This window comes from Magallana gigas, chromosome 1 (assembly GCF_963853765.1).
Source record: "Magallana gigas chromosome 1, xbMagGiga1.1, whole genome shotgun sequence".
Lineage (NCBI taxonomy): Eukaryota > Metazoa > Mollusca > Bivalvia > Ostreida > Ostreidae > Magallana > Magallana gigas.
This window is the reverse complement of record NC_088853.1, coordinates 71,461,670-71,480,887: the sequence shown is the minus strand read 5'-3', so window position 1 is coordinate 71,480,887 and position 19,218 is coordinate 71,461,670. Positions and strand designations below refer to the sequence as shown.

At 32.3% G+C, this 19,218-nt stretch overlaps 1 protein-coding gene across 2 annotated transcripts; it reads left to right on the top strand.

Moving 5' to 3' along the window:
* Positions 1 to 567: 567 nt before the first annotated feature.
* On the top strand, positions 568 to 19,133 carry LOC117687362 (uncharacterized). 2 transcript variants are annotated; one of them, XM_066074531.1, is made up of 4 exons: positions 568 to 2,240; positions 14,155 to 15,084; positions 18,059 to 18,165; positions 18,500 to 19,133. In XM_066074531.1, the coding sequence occupies exons 1-3, from the start codon at positions 593 to 595 to the stop codon at positions 18,142 to 18,144; spliced, it is 2,664 nt and encodes an 887-aa protein (XP_065930603.1). In that variant the 5' UTR covers positions 568 to 592; the 3' UTR covers positions 18,145 to 18,165; positions 18,500 to 19,133. The 2 variants fall into 2 exon arrangements, with proteins under 2 accessions (XP_065930603.1, XP_065930607.1); XM_066074535.1 differs by lacking the exon at positions 18,059 to 18,165.
* Positions 19,134 to 19,218: the final 85 nt, after the last annotated feature.

Sequence of the window (19,218 nt, the reverse complement as noted above, 5' to 3'; positions counted from 1 at the left end):
ATGTCGACAATGTCAACGATGTAAACGGCAAAGAAATATTGGCAATGTTAACGATGTAAACTTGATATCGGTTCAACATCGTCAAAGTTACGATGTCGACAATGTCGACGATGTAAACAGCGAAGAAATATTTGCAATTTTAACGATGTAAACTCGATATCGGTTCAACATTGTTGACGTTGCGATGTCGACAATGTCGACGATGTTAACAGGAAAAAAATATCGGCAATGTTGACAATGTGAAATCGATATCGTATCAATATTGTATACATCGCGATGTTGACGATATCAAAACAGAAACATGTATTGGACATGAATGAGAATGTTGATTTTAACAATCGAATTAACTTTATTGTTCAATATTTGTAAAAACTACTGTTTAACAACATGTATGAGTTATATTTCTAAACTGAAAACATTGGAAAAAAACCAATGTTTGAAAACTATACTTAAAATTATACGCAATTTAAAAGTACATTTATACGCAGTAACTATTATGTTGCATTATAGAAAAACACAGAAGAATGTAATAAAAGAACCTATTATTTTTAATTAAACAGATTGTGATTTAAAGAACTTACCCGTCCACATCATGGATATTGCAAGCTCCCTGTATAAAGTACAGCAGTGTCGTTCGTGTCTGGGGGACACAGAGTACCATTGTGTATCGTGTCTATGTGATCTGTGTCTCCAGTGTAAAGAGAATCATGTAAAAGATCTCAAAACAATAGACCATGATGTTGTGTCACACGGTGATAAAATCAACTACATCCCAACACAAGAGTTCTGTGTGAGACATCCTACCCTTGTTTATAGAAAATACTGTGAACCTTGTCAAGTTCCTGTCTGTTTCCATTGCAGAAAACATAGAAATCACAGTCAACTAGATGTTAGAACAGCCTATAAAACAAAGCGACAACGACACCGAAGAACCATTCACACCATCAGAAGTGAGGCTCTCTTTTACAGACCTGTTCTCCGGCCACGAATCAAAGCTGATTTCAAAGCTTGTCAAACACGATTCTCCCTTTACCAATCAAAGATGTTAACAAAAGCTCAGACACTGCATGAACTCATTGACAAAGTGGTAAATGATCTATTGAACAATGTATTTTGTGACTTTAATTTCATACACAGATGTTTAAAACAGAAGATAGAAATGAGCAGACATATTGTCAGCCTTCAGAGATATGAACACATATATGTACAGCCAGCATTCACATTCAGTGCACTACAATTCCTCTCCTCCATAAAGATAGCCCTCTCCCAGATACATCTTACACTCCACACCAGCCAGCTCTCCGTGACAGAGTCACTCAACAAGGAGGGTGTGATGGAGTCACTGAGCGCAATCCAAATCACAGAGAGAGGAAACCGACGCGTAGGAAACCAGTGTCTGCTGAAACTGACGTCTGGTGCTGAGTTCCATAACTCTCTCACACTTACAGATGTTGATGCTTGTTATCACACTTCCTGTTTGACATTAGACCGGGTCTGGGTCAGTGATGAAAACAAAATCATCTTGACCAACACAACAGGTGTTAGTCTCCATCATGTGACGGACTTTTGCAGTAAATTATATGATACTGGATTACACACGGTGAACATGGATAGTGAATTAATTTATATAGATAAGAAGTATAACATCAACAAACTGTCAAAAAATAACACAACAAGAACCACATTAATAAAAAGAACAAACTCTAGTTGGAGACCACGGAGTGTGTATTGTTCCCAATCCACTGGGGATCTACTGGTCGGGATGTATAGAAAGAAACCGAAGACAGGCAAGATAACCCGGTACAACCAAAGCGGACAACTCACACAAACTACAATGCATGATAACAAGGGAGTCAGACTGTATAGACAACCTAACTTTATTACAGAGAACAACAATGGGGATGTCGTGGTGTCTGACTTCATAGCCGTCGTGGTGACAGAGCGTGGAGGAAGACATCGTTTCACCTACACAGGACATCCATCAGGATCCACACCATATCCACGTGGAATCTGTACTGACGCCCTCTCACACATCCTTGTGTGTGATGGTAGAACCCACACCGTACAGATGATAGACAAGGACGGTCAGTTCCTTTCACATCTACTGATAAGACCATCAGGGATATTCCGACCACGCGGGCTGAGTTATGATATCAACACCCACCGTATTTGGGTCGGATCACTGGACAACAACACGGTGGTTATATATAGGTATATCACCAGACAGGACGCTCTGACGGGTAAGTCTGAGTCATTATCATTACTAACTGCCAATATAAGGAGAAACCTTTTGTTGTGATTTAAATACATTGCGTGCATTGTTGCTGCCATTGTACTTACATACGAAACACCCCTGAAATAATTTATTTCAAATTTCTTACATAATGACTTAATTTTTCTTTCTTTTTTTTTATTGAATTTTTCACTTTCACAGCATATATATGTACATACATGACGTATCTTGTACATATGCTTATATAATCATCTTGAAAAGCTTTTTAAGTATATGATTATTCCATATTTTACAGTTCTTATGTAGTGAAAGTGAATTTTGGGAGAGAGAGAGAGAGAGAGAGAGAGAGAGAGAGAGAGAGAGAGAGAGAGAGAGAGGATTGGGGCATTGTTCACATATGTATATAAAATGTAAACCATAATCATGTGATAGATCCCTACTTAAAGGAGGGAAAAAGGATAAAGGATAAAACACAAAAAAGGACATCACAGTTGAAAACAAGATTGAGATGAGACACAATAGAGAGACAATTTAACTATATATAATGCAGTGCTACAGCTTATCACAATTTTTTTTTCAATGGCTTTCATACTCCTTATGTCTACAATTTTTCATTAGCATATATTTTTCAGTCAAGAGCCTTTCTATTATAACATTTTTTAATCCATGTATACTTGGATTTGTATTACTTTTGTATTTACAGGAAAAAGTATATTGCTTCACAATAAGAACCAACAAGTTAAAAAATCTATAAATATCTCTATTTTTATATTTTCCAAAGAGAACTGATTGTTTATCAAATGTTATTAACAAATCAATCTGTTGCAAGATCCAGTCGTCAAAAGCATACCACAATTCTTTTACAATAGTACATTCATAGAATAAATGCCCAATACTCTCTTCATCTCTTTTACAGAAAGTACATACAGGAGACTCTTTTTTTTTTTTGAAAAGATATTTATTTGTCGGAACAATCCTATGAAGAATTGAGAACTGTAACCAATGTAGTTTTGATTCCTGTGTAGATTTAAAGGGGAGTTCAAAAATTTTGTGCTAGGTTTTTTGTGCATTGTTATGTCCCTTTTCTCTCCATTTTGGTATAGATGTACATGTTTCTCTCTTTTCATTTAATAACACGTTGTGCAGCCTTTACGATTATTATCAAACAATAGGATATGATTAGGCATAACAGGTCAATATTCTTTTATTATTTGTAAGTTTGGTATGTTTATATCTTGTGTGTGCAATCGCGTCCTCACAGCAGTTCTTAAACTTGCATATTCAATAAACTTTGTCATTGAATTTATTTGTTTTAGTTGTTAAAAGCTTGTTCAAATGTTCTATTTATATTAAGTAAATTACCAACAATAATAAATCTCGAATTAGCAAAGCTTTTAAAAAATATTGATTTATTGTCTACTGTGATTTTCGAATCGTACCATATATTATCATTTATAACCTGGGGTTTACTTAACACAGTTTGCTCCAGTATTTTTAACCAGCTAATAAACACCTCTTTCCTGAAAGAATTTCCCAAAGTTTTACATAAACTATATGAATAATCTGTTTTTCTGAATGAATTCTAGAAGCTTTACCCATTTTGTATCAGCCATAATAAGTCTGTTTATCAAAGTAAATTTAAGTGCAGTAATAAAATCCCCATAATTAATCATTTTGAGCCCCCCCATGGCAGTAATCTTGTACAATTATACTCTTCTTTACTCTATGCACTTTACCACCCCATAAAAATTCATTTTCAAAGTGTTTCAAGTAATCAGTGCTTGGGTTGGGTAAAGTTAATATTAAATGATTTAATTTTTGTATTATAAATGTCTTAATGACTGTGATTCGCCTAATAAGGGGTTAATTTTCTTGATTTCCATTGATTTATCTGATAGTTTCGATAAATAGTTTAGGTCTTCCATTTCATCTAGTGTTACTGAGAATGTAATACCTAGTAGCTCAAAAGTTAAATTGTCCCAACTCAGTTTCCATCGTGTGTGGTGAAATACATCTCTTGAAAAAGTTGTACGACCTATCCAAACCATTTTCGTTTTTGTGAATTTTATATTTAAGCCTGAAACCTGTGCAAAAGAGTCTAAAAACCTTATGATACCATCATATGATTGAGGTGTACCATCCATTATTATTGAAGTGTCGTCTGCGTATTGAGATAGTTTGTATTCTTCCCCGTCTATAATTATGCATTTAACATCTTCATCGTTTCTTATTAATATTCCTAAAATTTCAGCACAAAGTAAGAATAGGTAATGCGATATTAGGTCGCCTTGTCTACTGCCTCTTTCTGGGTAAAAATATTCTGAAATTACACCGTTTTGAATTACACAAGCTTTTATTCCATTTAAAAAGGTTTTCATCCAATTTTAAAAGGAGAGTCTTAAATTAAAAAGATCTAGTGCTTTCGAGATAAAACTCCTTGAGATAGTGTCAAACAATTTTCCAAAGTCAATCAACATTAGTAGGCCCGGTATATCATTTTCTTCTGTATGGTACATGAGGTCAAAGATAAGTCTTATGTTTTCCCCGATAAATCTTCCGTTTAGAAATCCAGTCTGGTCCTTATTTATCAATTTATCTAGAACTGTTTTCATACGTTCAGTTATACTTCCTGATGCTAACTTGTACATTACATTTAATAAGGTTATATGGCGCAAATTTTTCAAAAACTGTTTAGGTTTTCCTGCTTTAGGAATGCACGTTATTACACCAATTTTATTAATTTCTGAAAAACTTCCTACTTAGAGGATTGATTTATTGCTCTTGTAATGAATGAGTCTTTCCAATTTTTTTTTAAAAAAACTCACTTGTGAAACCATCAGGGCCAAGACTTTTGTCATTTTTTGTTTTTTAAGGAAATTCAATATCTCTGTATTCGTTATAGGACCTTCAAGGGTGTTTAATTCTTCATTATTAAGTTTAAGGCTATTTATTTTTTTTTAACTTTTCATAAAGACTATATTCATCTATGATTTCTCTTTTCTTATACAGCTTTTCATAAACGGACTTAGTTTCTTTTAATATTTCTGTTTGATCAAGAATGGATGACCCATCTTCTTTTTCTATATTTGGAATTTATTAATAAAGTTCCTGTCTCAAGATTAATAAAATATCTAGTAGGCTTTTCCCCCTCATCAATCCATTTAGACTTTGACCTTATACAATGACCGTTTAATCTATTTTTTCTTATGTTGAGTAACCCATCTTGTTTGTCTGAAAGTGAATTTAAGGAGTTTTCTGTTAGATTCTGCTCCAAAGAAACACTATTTTTTTCTAGTTTTTTTTTCTCTTTCATTTCATTTTTTTTCTTCGAAGCAGAATATGAGATGGATTTGCCTCTTATTTCAGTAAGCAGAATGTCCAAAAAATTGATCATCAATACTAAATTGAAAAAAGCTGGAGAATTTTATAAAATGAATACATAAATAAATGAATTTAAAAAAAAAACAAAAAAAAAAAAACAAAAAACAAAAAAAAAAAAAACAGAGGCCCATGGGGCCACATCGCTCACCTGAGCAACAATGGGCGTTCAAAAGTTATTGTGCCATATGGTACCTCATTAGAATAACAAAAAATAAATTTTGTAAAGTATTCAAATTTTACACTTATTTTTGCATACACGTAATCTTTGACATTGTACCTTCATGAAATACTATTTTTTACCAGAATAAGAAAATCCTACGCAAGATATAAAACTAAACAATTGGTAGGGGTACACTGTTAAGTTGTTAACTTCCAATACCCTATTTTTTCGTTCTGCCCCCCCCCCCCGACTTTGTAAAGCGATCAAAATATATGAGAGCATATAGGTACATTTTATTCATCAACTACTTACTAGTTATTGTATTTGTAAAAAAAAATATAATAGTCATTGTTTTTTATTTAAAAATCCTACATGTATAGATGTGAAGAAGATAGTTGTACCTCAATGTGCTCAATTCCTCAAATTAAAAACATTCAAAAATTTTATTTGTCTTCTCTATTATAATTAAATGACTGTTATTTACTTTGCGTACAAACCAGGGTAATTTTCCGCTGTGATATTTTCTTAGGAATAGCGATAATTACTTTATAACCGCAACAGAAATGTGTCAAAACTATGGAAACTGTTTTAAAGATGTCATTTTTTTATTTACTCGTGTCTGAAAAACTATCAAAATTAATGTAGATTTCACATTATTTATTGTATAAAGAGGGGCGCCCCGAGAGTAGGTATATACAGAATATCATTCTTTCATTTTGTTTGTACAAGTATTTAACATACTCTAATTCATATAGAATTTCAAATGTTCAACTAAAATTTCAGCGTCAATGGTAGAATTATAAGCAAGATACAGAGCTCACAGGTCGCCTAGGTTTGAGTCATAGTTTGTTCACATGAGTTTATTACATTCATTTCCTATTCAGCGTTTAAAATAGAAAAAAGGATGACCTACGATTTTCAATTTTTTTATTCACTCAAGACCAGTTCACTGGTATTTGAGGTTCAAAATCAGTTTATACAAATGAACACAAACACAGTCAAGGATCACGTGTACAGTAGGAGTAATAATGACGAAAAAAGGTTAAGTTTACAATACAATAAGTTTTTAAAGTTGGTTTCTGGAAGAACAGACTTTGAAAATGTTCTTAATAAATATTGATATTTTTTTTTTACTTTTTTAATTTTTAGTTTTTAAGATCTGTGTACAAACATAGAGTTGTGAGCAAATCTCTGTATATTCCTTATAATTCGAAGCTGAACACTCAAATGTGGTTAGTAAAAAGAAATTGTTAACAATTAAACACAAGAAACATGCACTATAACAAATAAAGAACACAATTTATTTTTTCGAAATGAATCATATATATACATGTATATACCTACATATTTCCGTCAGCGATATCAAACTCTATTAAAACTGAGAACTCGAGAAAATCCCGAGCATCTCAACAAAACCTATTGCATTAATCTACCATTACACAAAAGATAATGCCGAATTACCAATATAATGAATTGCATTTCAGCACTTTTTTGATACATCAGATTTTGCTTAATTTGCGCAGGTAAACAGTTGACTGTTTGATTTACCGAAGTCTCTGTTTGATTTGATACGTAAAAATCAGGAAATGCAGACGATAGTTACCAGGTTACAAAGCATAAATAATGAAATCGAAACGAAAATCAGAACAAGCTAACACCAACGTCATGTGTGAAAACTGTCAACGCATTGAAATATTTAGCCTCAATTTACTTCACAAAATCGGCACCAATTTATTTTGCATGTTTCAAAAATTCCCCTTCATACGCAAACTGTTGCACAACAAGCAAATTCATCATAATCAGATCGACCCTTTTTTGTATAATGGCATGGCTGTTTTAAACAAAGAACTTCGTTTTAGAAGTATGGAATACGAGTCTTGGTAAATGGGTATGCAAACCCGGGCCGTGGCAAAATAAAAGCCGGGGCGGATCGGCAATCGTCAATTCCAAATACGCATTATTTTGCAGCAATATTTACAGCGAATACAAAAATACTGGTCCATCAAATATCCTGAAAATTTAATGAGATTGGCAGATTAATAACTGCCAATCTCTTGTTTTGCCCAGGCCAAGTCTTGCCCACTCATTTTACCGGATGCCGAACCCGAAGCTATTAAACTAATTGAAACACGCCTTTTCTTTATTATTATTTTCGTAATAACTCAGATTTGAAACAGAATTAGCCCTTAATTTTTGCAATTTATATTTTCCTTCCCATAAGGATAATTTATGCAAAACAACGTTGAATTGGACTCAGTAGTTCTTGAGAAGAAGATTTTTAAAAATGCACCCCCCCTTTTTCTACAGTTTCAAGGTTTTCTCCGCTTTGAATACAGATCGGACTTTAATTTCTGCAATTTATATTCGCCCTCCCATAAGGATGCTTTGAGCCAAATTTAGTTGAAATTGAATAAGAGGTTTTAGAGTTTAAAAGGTTTAAATTTCAACATGTAAAAAGTTTACAGACGGACAAACAGACGGACGGACGGACAGACGGACGGACGGACAGACGGACGACGGACAAAATGTGATCAGAATAGCTCACTTGAGCTTTCAGCTCAGATGAGCTAAAAAAAAAAAAAAAAAAAAAACAAAGCAAAAGAGAACACATATAAAGTAATTCACATTTCATATATAGGAAAATGCTTAAGTTTCCGTGCACTTAGTAATTACCTACATCTTCATATAAGCTAATAAACCACTGTACAATCTCGATACGACAACTAGCGCGTTTTTTATTTAAAATTATTTAAATAAAAAATAATGACATAATATTATCTAAAAATTAACTTCATTCCATTATCTCAAGAAAAAAAAATATAAATCATACCTATCAATTACTCAGGGCCGGAAGAATTGAGTCACAACGTATTCTAATCATTTTGAAATATACATTTGGCTGGTGATCATCTGATTTTTGTGCAATTTAGCCTTTTAACATTTAAAAATGCGTAACTGTTGGTCCTTTCGACGAAGATTCATGAGATTTGGACACAAACACCACCAGTGTTTCGGCTTTATGTCCAACAATTTTTAAGGTCAGAAAAGTCAAATATGGGGACGTCATCTAGGATTTTCATCAACGCGGGGGTGTTAAGGAAGCATATGGGCAATTTAGCGTCTTATTTTGACTGTTATATTCAAAATCGTAAAAATTAGATAACTATTTTGAATAAGATCAAAAACTTAGTATTGTCCTTTAAAATAGATGACAGTGCATTAAAATCGGGTAGTACATTATTGCCACATTGGTGCATTATCACGTGACAACTATAAATAGCATACGTATATTCCTTAACATAAAATGAGATAAAAACAGCACTACCCCGCGGTTTCCAAAATAAATTAAACATACCAACTGAAGGCAAAGCGTCTCAGTTTAATCAAAACCGCTGCTAGAATTTTATGAATTCTATTTTCTTCTTAATTAAATAGTTTTTCATTCGGCTCTCGTAAAACCTTCCCAAATATATGAAGTTTGCACACTAAAGGTATGTTGCATCAAAACAAAACACAACATGGGATTCTAGCAGCATTTTTCAATTTAAGCATCGATCGAACTAAAGATACGCATAGAATTTCAAGTTCAATATATACGGGGTAGTGTTGTTCTAGTCGGATTTTTTTATCGTAAACAACGGCAAAGGAAAGTCTGGCCGAAAAAAAAAGCAAATTTACATACCTTTTAGCGAATGATTGATAAAACTAACATCTCTCCCAGTATTCTTATGTTCAATTCTCAATAATTCACACCACAATACTTCATTAGAGTTCTTGGATTAGTTAACTTTGAATAAGTTTACAATGCTTTCCAATCAAATTTACACGACATTAAACTTTTAGTCATGACTTCATCAATGTGTAAATCTATGTAATACAAACTAATTTCTGAAAAAATCAAAGTACTGAAAGTACTGATAGGCATGCGGAAGCATGATTGCAAGTTGTCAATGTCATAGTGTTATAACTATTTTCTTAAGAATGAGTTTGATAAGAGAAAACACTATTCTAATATGTCAGTTAATGTATATACATGTAGTTAATGTGGAAATACTCAGCTACTGCACCAGATTAGCCTGGATCATGCCTTCAATAAAGATTAGATGAGAAAAGCAACTTAAACATCAAAATCTTTTATTTTGTGAAGTACATTCATATAACAGTTGATACTTATATGCAAGCTGAAATTACAGGAATACATTTTCATTTATTATGCCGATTTATTAAAAATAGTCAATTTGACATCAAAATAATGAAAGAATATTATAGTATTAGAATTTAGTAAACTGAATTTTTGAAACTGCAGTATTTTATTCTTTACATTAATGTTTCACCAAAATACAGAAGTTATATTTGTACATCACTAGATTACAGTATTTTACACAATCAAGTAATCTGTGTGTCATTTTGCTTACCTGAGAAGCAATAGCCATTGAGAAATCAGCTTTATAGAATAATACACAAAATATCTGGACAATTTGTAGTAAAAAATGCAATCAATAAAGAGATTTTGAAGTTATCTTATATATTCTCAAGTTTAAATATAACAGGATGATTTCAAATTCATTTTATATGACTGTGGAGAATTGCAGACCTCTAAATGATCCTCAAATTGCACTTCATACATTTTGTTGACAAATGTTTGAAACTTTGAAAGAATGTATTTACTTACTGTATTGTACATCAAACATAGTTTACAAAGATTAAACATATATGCAAATGTTGAGAATTACAATACAATGTAAAAGTCAAGTAATTTAGGGATAATTATAGATTGATATTCAATAATGTACAAATTATGTGTCCTTTACAATTGCTCCATGTTGAACTGTCAAATCACAGGTCTCTAGTACTGAAGACATTTGAACTTTTAAATTTTTGTGTTTTTTCAATACTAATAGAATCTTAAAGAGAAATTCCCCATTACAAAACATAGACTTCCAAAGAATCCCTTTATAGCTGCTTGCCGTAATTGTGTTTTTTGGAAAGCGTGTAATCCTGGAGTGTGCCATTTGTGGTAACAACAATTTCAATTCACTAGTGTTTTCTTGCATCCATTATACCAATGACAGCTGTCTTTTTCAGCAGGATATTTTAAAATGTGTTGATGAAAATGAATAATGGATATGTTATCAAGCAAAATTTAATTACAATATACTTGACCTCCAATAAAGAAGACATGGATTTAAAAATAAAATTCATCTATAAAATATTTTGAATTTATGTGTGTTTTACCTAAAATAATTTATTTTCAGAAGTATACATGTATTTTGCAAGTAAGGATGAGATATACAAGAAGATCACACGATATGAATTATCAATATTTGTAAGGTTTTTTCGGTATATTACATACAAGTAATGGAAAATATAGTGATTGAACTGTAAATGAAAGTTTTTCTTCAAAATTCTTCAGTTTATGATAGCATTTAGAAGAATAATATTTACTATATTATGAAAGATATGACAACAAGATCTCTGTGAGTTAATGCTTACTAGTGATACCCCTGCTTTAATGTGTATACAAAAACATAGTTAACATTACATGTAACGGGAAGTTGACATCAAATATTTTAAAAAATGAATCCTACTGTATGGCATGCCTTAACAAAGACTGAGTTAAAATTTCAAGCATCTGCGATTGTTGCTGAGATATCTTTGACAAAATTTGTGCTATAGACAAACAGACACATACGGGTAAAACAATATACCCCCTCTTCTTCCGTGCATGGGTATAATTAGTTCATACTTAAACGGGGAATACCGTCATTAAATGTAGTTTTATTTACTAACCTTGAAAATGGTGTTAAGGCCATTAAGATGAGGATTCCAGCATTAAATGCCCTGCTTCCATTTAGAAGTTGCAAACATGCAATGTTTGTACCTCTTTAAAAGCAAAGAAGTGGGAAGCGAACATCGCATTTATAGCATCCGTCTTTTTCTTTGTTTTGCTTGAATTTTGATGTGCACCCAAATTTAGCAACTCTCCCCTTCACCAGAGATGAAGGATGATTTTGGGCTCTCATTGTCTCCTCTTGTCAGTTAATGTTAATCAGTTTCTTGACGTTCATCTGAAAGAACATATACATATAGAACAAATAGATATATGTTAGGTTATTTTCTATAATCATTGTCAGGTATATAATTGAGTCTTTTTGGAAGTGCAATTAATCATGAACATGGTAGATCAAAGATATACTGGTATATAGTCCAAGTTCTAATGAATTGAAAATTTTAAAATTAAAAAAAAAGATGCAGTCATCAAAACTATCATATAAATTATGATGTAGAGAAATTTCCATAGGAAATTTTGATCACTTTCATTATAGAGTAATGATAACGTAATTTTGAGATACAAGTAAATACAAAAGGTAAAAGGATAAATCATGTTAACTTAAATTTTTAAATGTTCAATTAAATATCTTTGTAATAGCCTATCTGGAATATTTATTATATCAACCAATCAACTGCATCTTGTATAATACTTAAAAGCTATATTTGAGATATTTTTTAGAGAAAACCCATTTGCATTATTCATGAGTCATTTTAAAACCAAGCTGAATATTGTAATTTTTTGTAAGCAAAATGAATGAACCCTGTATCATAGAGTGCAGTTTGTAACGTATTATAAAATCACCATATGAAGGTATAGATCTGCAAAGGTGTCACAAAATATTAAAGGTTTAAAAAAGGAAACGTTATCTTCCGTTATATGCGATTTCATTGTGCTTAATTTTAATCTTTAAAGAAATCCTATAGGCCTCGTCTTGTACAGTATTCATAACTATAAACTGACATTTCAGAATTATCGATGAATGCCTAACACAAACAATATAATTTCTTACATAAATGTTGTGTACTTATCCGAGATTTCTCTGATTTTAACCCCCGCTTTAATATTGTTACATGTCTCCCCCGCACGTCACAATATACAAGCGGGGATAAGAGTCAGAGGAATTCCGGATTAAGAATGTACCAGCTCCTCGATCAAGAAAACGGTTTCACCATTATTGTAACACGAAAATCTTAAATGATGAGGCAAACGTTTATACAATGAGAAATAACACATTAGTTACCTAACTTACCTTAATTACTATGTCGAAGATGGACAATCACCAGTTGTTCTCAACGTGGGTTTGTTGACAAAAATTTTTTTTACATTGCATATGCAGTATTGTCTGAGATTACTACGCGAAACGTTGGTATGTTTACAAATAATTTATAGGCATGGTATCATTCTAATAATCTTTTTTTAATAGATAAATACACACCGTTGTTTTTTTTTAAAGCATTCATTACCTGTTTCCCAATCAATTAATCATAAACACGCAATTTCAACTTGAACTATTTTTTCCCTCGCAATTTCATCTACAGGTGTAATAATTCCGGATATTTTAGGTTCAGCCCAAGCCGGGTTTTTCTTTTAGTTCCTTTGTTTATGTCACGTGATACAAGGGTATAAATACGACAGTGAATCAGCTGTCGGCTGCTTAGTTGGAAATCAGCCACAGAGAGAGGAAGTTGGTGAAGTTTAATAAAAGGTATTGTGTCACTACAGAGCTTGCCCGTTTGTAACGGCGATAAGTGTGTTGATAGGCCATATAGAGGTTGTCCTCTTGGTACTGTAGGCATTGCAGTCATTTTGGCTTGTCAGTCTTTCACAATAGGCTTTCCCCGGAGAGGCTAGCCATGGTTCCTTTCTCTATTGGCTGATCAGACTGTCGTCCAGGCCGTTGTGCCCACTGTCCGTCCTGAATAAGGCAGCCTACAGTGTGCACAGTGGTTGAAGGGCTACTACATCTACTGTCCGTCCTGAATAAGGCAGCCTACAGTATATGCGGTAATCTGAGGACGGTCAGTCATTTTAGCTGAGTGGTTGACCTCAGTGGATTGTCACTGTGGGTGTGTACTGTCCGACCTGAACAAAACAGCACCAGTACATCACACACAGTGTCAATTATATATATTTATTATACCCTTGTTGTGTTTGTAAATATTCTAGATTCCCTGAAATTACTTGTTGATTATTAACCTAAGTAAGGTTAGGCTATACCAATCATTTTTGACAATCAATAGAAAATCATTATATTATAAGACTTTGTTAGTGTACACCCATAACCCTGGAAAAGACCAGGCACGAACCCTTCCCCTGGCAGTACATGTAGCTCGGTACATTACACAGGCATCAGACTCGTTAAAAAAGTTTGATACATATATGACCGTATTTTGTAAAACTACTACTTGAGTACTATTAAAGAGCATAATACTGTACAGTGTCTATTGACCGAAGAAACTGATACTACATAGAAGATTTATAATAAAAATATATATTTTAGACTTGATATAACAATATGTAATATCTTATTATATCTGATATTTGTAGATCTGAATCAAGCCACTGCCGTTATGAAGTCATTGAGTGAAATCACAAAGACAGAAAAACTACAGCAAGGAAACCAGTGTCTGCTGAAACTGATGTCTTCCCCCGAGATACTTCACTCGCTCACACTGACCGGTGTAAATAGTTGTTATCACGTTTCCTTAGTGACATTAGATGGAATCTGGGTCAGCGATCATAAAAGCAATCTCATCTTTAGAGACACAACATCTGTCTCTACATATAGTGTGAGGGATTTATGTAGGGATGTATATGGATTACACACAGTAAAGAATAAGAGTGAACTAATTTATATTGATAGAAATTATAACATCAACAAACTGTCAAGGGATATAAAAACAAGAACCACATTTTTAGAGAGAACAGACTCTACATGGGAACCACGGTGTGTGTACTGGTCCCCAATAAATGGGGATCTACTGGTCGGGATGTATAGAGAGATAACAGAGTATACAGGGAAAGGCAAGATAACCCGGTACGACCAGAGTGGACAACTGATTCAAACCGTACAGCACGACAATACAGGGCTGGAACTGTATAGTGGACCTCTCTATGTAACAGAGAACAACAATGAAGATATCGTGGTGTCTGACTTTACAGCTGTAGTGGTGACAGAGCGTGGAGGAAGACATCGTTTCACCTATACAGGACACCCATCAGGATCAGAACTACAGCCACATGGAATTTGTACCGACGCGCTTTCACACATCCTGCTGTGTGATGATACAACTAAAACCGTACAAATCATAGACAGGGACGGACAGTTTCTGTCATATCTACTGACAGAATCAGAAGAGATTATTGAACCATGTGGCATTAATTATGATGTTGACACACACCGTCTCTGGGTCGGATCAGGGAACAACAACACGGTGGTTATATACAGGTATATCACCAGACAGGACGCTCTGACAGGTAAGTCTGAGTCATTATCATTTAAATTAATTAGATATCATCCAATGTGATGTACGAAATGTGTTTTATATATATATATATATATATATATATATATATATATATATATATATATATATATATATATATATATATATATATATATATATATATATATATATATATATATATATATATATATATATATCCAAAGCACAAAAGTAAAAATATAATAAAAGAAAAAAAGCAAAATTAGTTATTGTTGCTTTTTTCTTTAATATATATATATATATATATATATATATATATATATATATATATATATATATATATATATATATATATATATATATATATATTCCAAAAAGAGTGAAAGGTGATAAAACAAAGTATGAATAATCCCCCCCCCCCAAAAAAAAAAACCCAGAAAATGAACAGTTCCAAAGTTTTTAATTCACTAGCGCTTTCTGGATCTTAAATCCTTCTTCAGGTGAACGTACATAAGTTATGAAATTGTTTTTCTTAGAAATGTTTACTATGGCGTCATGGTGTAATGAGAGTGTTTTCAGGGAAGGAATAAATCCATGACGTCATGATACAATATAAAGCGTTAAAAAATTAAGAAGCAGCGAAATCATATTGACAGTAGCGTCAACTGGGCCGAATAAAATATATAATTGCTGTATAAATCATGATTGGTTGTTTACATAAAAACATATTACAAAGAAGAAAATAAGGAGCTGGTTGTGCTAATTTTTAGGGTCAATTTTAACATATTTTCAGCAACACGTTTTGTATTTTAACATTTTACTATTATTATTCAGAATCACGTTCGTTACTGTAAGCATTTCTAACGGTAATTGTATGATCATTGCCTGAGTATGATGCAATGGAGAACACACTGATGTTTACATTATTATACAACAGAGTTCAATTCGTCATTATTCTCTAGGAGATTATGTATTTCAAACCATTTTGATTTTTTTTTCATGCATTGTATTGAATTAAAACTTAATGCATAAGTTTATATGATTTCAAAGGACCACATGGTAAACTAGAAATGGATTCTTTTAAAGGTACAGGTAAGTACCTCTTTAAATTAAAATATTTCGTTATTCCTATCCCCATGCACGCTCTGGGGTGTATCCATTTGGGGTTACATTTACCTGATTGTTTAATTCCTTACATTACTAGTGAATACAATAACACCAACGCATTTTCATAATGAATATGACACGTAGCTAAAGATATAGCGATTTGTAGTCTGTCCTATGTGAAAATTCGAGTTTACGTAGTAATTTCAACCTCTGATTTTATTTAATAGAGTAACGTATATACAGCGATTAACATGAGGTGAATTCCCTGTTAATATTGTTGATGATACTCGCCAAAGCCTCTCTTCTGACCTGTTCTTCTCGTATAGTAATTCGGGAAGTTCAGCCCGAAATTCGTCTTAAAAAGCTGCTTGTTTTGATTTAATTCGGATTAAATTTATCTCTCCTCCTGCTCGCCTCGATCCAGTTTTACACTTTGGACATCCGTCTACCTCCCCATTTCTAAAAAAAACTTTGCTTCTTACCTTTACAAGACCCAAATCCAACTAAATATCAAGTTTGTTTAGAATGTTCCATTTCGCGAACACAAAATGTCATGTCATACATAAAATATCTTTCAAAGAGTTTTGATTACATTTAACGATATTCTAATAAATATTTAACATCATTATATGAAAATGAACAGGTATTGTTCATAAATAATGCTTATAAAGTTTTATAAACATGCATACGAGGGTTTCCTTTAAATTTTACTTAAAAGGCTGAAATGGACACACATACATACACACACATACATACACACACATACATACACACACAAGCTCAGTAGCGATGCTATATCCATTCGCAACAAGTTGCGCGAGGGGATAATAAATAAGGTTAGATCAAATGTTCAGGTCAATTCAAATTGTTAGTTCTTTCATATGTGTGCGTAGATAATTGATATGGATGTCATTTTATGATATTTTCTAGCACATTTCACATGGAAATATAATAAATACAGACAAGAAGTCATTGTATTCGACACAGCTCATAGGAATTCAAATATATCATTTATCTAAAATTTAACGTCATTCAGGTCTTTAGTATTTCAGGTCTGTAGTACGTCCCGTATACCGATCCCGATACATTGTTTTGAGAAGAATGAAGAACTCCTAAATTTTCCGAATAGAGTAAATTCTCGATTAAAACACTCCAAACACTACAGTCTACTAAAAATGACCTACTTTACATTTACGAGTAAAACAAAAATATGTAATAGTTTTTAAAAGGCATAAAACATATTGCTACATGCTTTTATTTTTATTTTACTTTTATTTCATAAAAATAAGCATGATATTAAATCTATCTTTAAAAAAAACTATCCCGCAGAAACGCAGTTACAATTAAAATGTATATCAAATAACGGACTGCCTTCTGGCTGCCCGTAAAAAAGAATTTTTTAATCATTGAGCGGGATCAAAAACTTCAACATCTAATTAAAAAATTCCCAAAGTTTGTGTTCCAGGTATGGGACATTTTGGCGAGCGTTCGCGAGCGCTCGCGTTGTTAAATACGCCTCTGAAGAAGGATTTATAATCCAGAAAGCGCTAGTGAATAGAAACTTTTGAACTGTTCATTTTCATTTTTGATTATATATATATATATATATATATATATATATATATATATATATATATATATATATATATATATATATATATATATATATATATATATAAAGCATATTAAGATAATTTAATTTAAAGCATTTTCAGATATAAGAAAACATGAAACATGTATATAGGATTTAATTAAAACAGTTTAAAAGCATGTAGAGGTAAATGAAGACTGCACTCTGTTTCAGGATATCCTTGACTTACATTTTGCTTTATTCCTCGAAATTTGTCAATACCTCATGGTTCAAATGATGTTTATTCAAAAGCTTAACAATTTTCTAGTTGTTTTGAAGCACTCTCCTTGCTTATCGGGTCGGAATAAAAATGTGATGTCTATGGGGATTTTATATTGCTACCTACCAGAATGATAATGTTTAAAAATCATCAAGGTATTCAGAGTTACTTCCGATTGGAGAAAAAAATGTCAAAATTTACCAATATTATTTGTATAAGAAATCATGTTTTGTCCTTATGCGTTTTCCTGTTAAAAATGAAAATGTGAATGAAATTATCTCAAATGGTATTTTCACTTTCATCCATTTCAATTTCACTTCTTTAACAAGTATGTTTATTTTTTATAAAATTGAAGTGTAAATGTGCTACGTGTCTTTGGACAGACGTTAATTAAAACTTGTTTTCTTAAATTCTAATATGAAGCAGTATTATACTATCATATACTTTATGATACTTATTAATTAACAATTAATTAATGACTTGTTTTAGATAAGCAAACTCCCAGTCCTGATGGGGAGGCAGTGTCAAGCTCAACACCAGCCATGGAATGGAAATAGCTTGGATATTGGTGATGGGTTGCAAATGTTTCTTGCAAATCCAATTTGCTCTATAAGCCACACCTGATGTTTGTTGATCAACATTTGCAGCTTAACTTGACCTGTGTACAATTCACACTGACTCTTGTTCATTTCACACGTTGTGATAATCTAAACAATGGTTAATATAGCTATATATAAAACTAAATACATAAATAGTCATATAAGATTTCTTAAATATGTATAATTCAAAGTTGAACTATAATTGATCACTAAATCAAAACTGGCTGTTCTAGACACCGGTAAAGATTTTAACTTAAATATTGAATGTCCATGCAAATTTAAGATAACCATTGTAACATTTATAGATTTAAAAACCTACTAGTGGTTTCAGATCAACCAAGGGGTTAAGTGAGCATTTACGATCAAGATGTATACATTTTCTTCTGTTCTTGGAATGTAAATTTTTTCACATGTTCTTCCTTTCCTTATACAGCATTCCTCAAATTACAACGCATTAATGAGTGAAAGGGATTCAGATTTGTTCACATGAAGGGTCAAACCCTATATAAAAAGCGAAAACAATATGAATTATTGAAAAGTACTAAGCAGTATTAAAAAATCCTGTCAAGTACATTTTGGCAAGAAAGCTATCACTTTGGTAAAAATATT

What these genes read in the sequence shown, in the direction of transcription:
- LOC117687362 (XM_066074531.1), top strand. Translation starts at nt 593, where the DNA reads ATGGATATTGCAAGCTCCCTGTATAAAGTACAGCAGTGTCGTTCGTGT. An exon ending in CAGACAGGACGCTCTGACGG is followed by an intron (nt 2,241 to 14,154) that starts GTAAGTCTGAGT and finishes TGATATTTGTAG; the next exon opens with ATCTGAATCAAGCCACTGCC. An exon ending in CAGACAGGACGCTCTGACAG is followed by an intron (nt 15,085 to 18,058) that starts GTAAGTCTGAGT and finishes ACAATTTTCTAG; the next exon opens with TTGTTTTGAAGCACTCTCCT.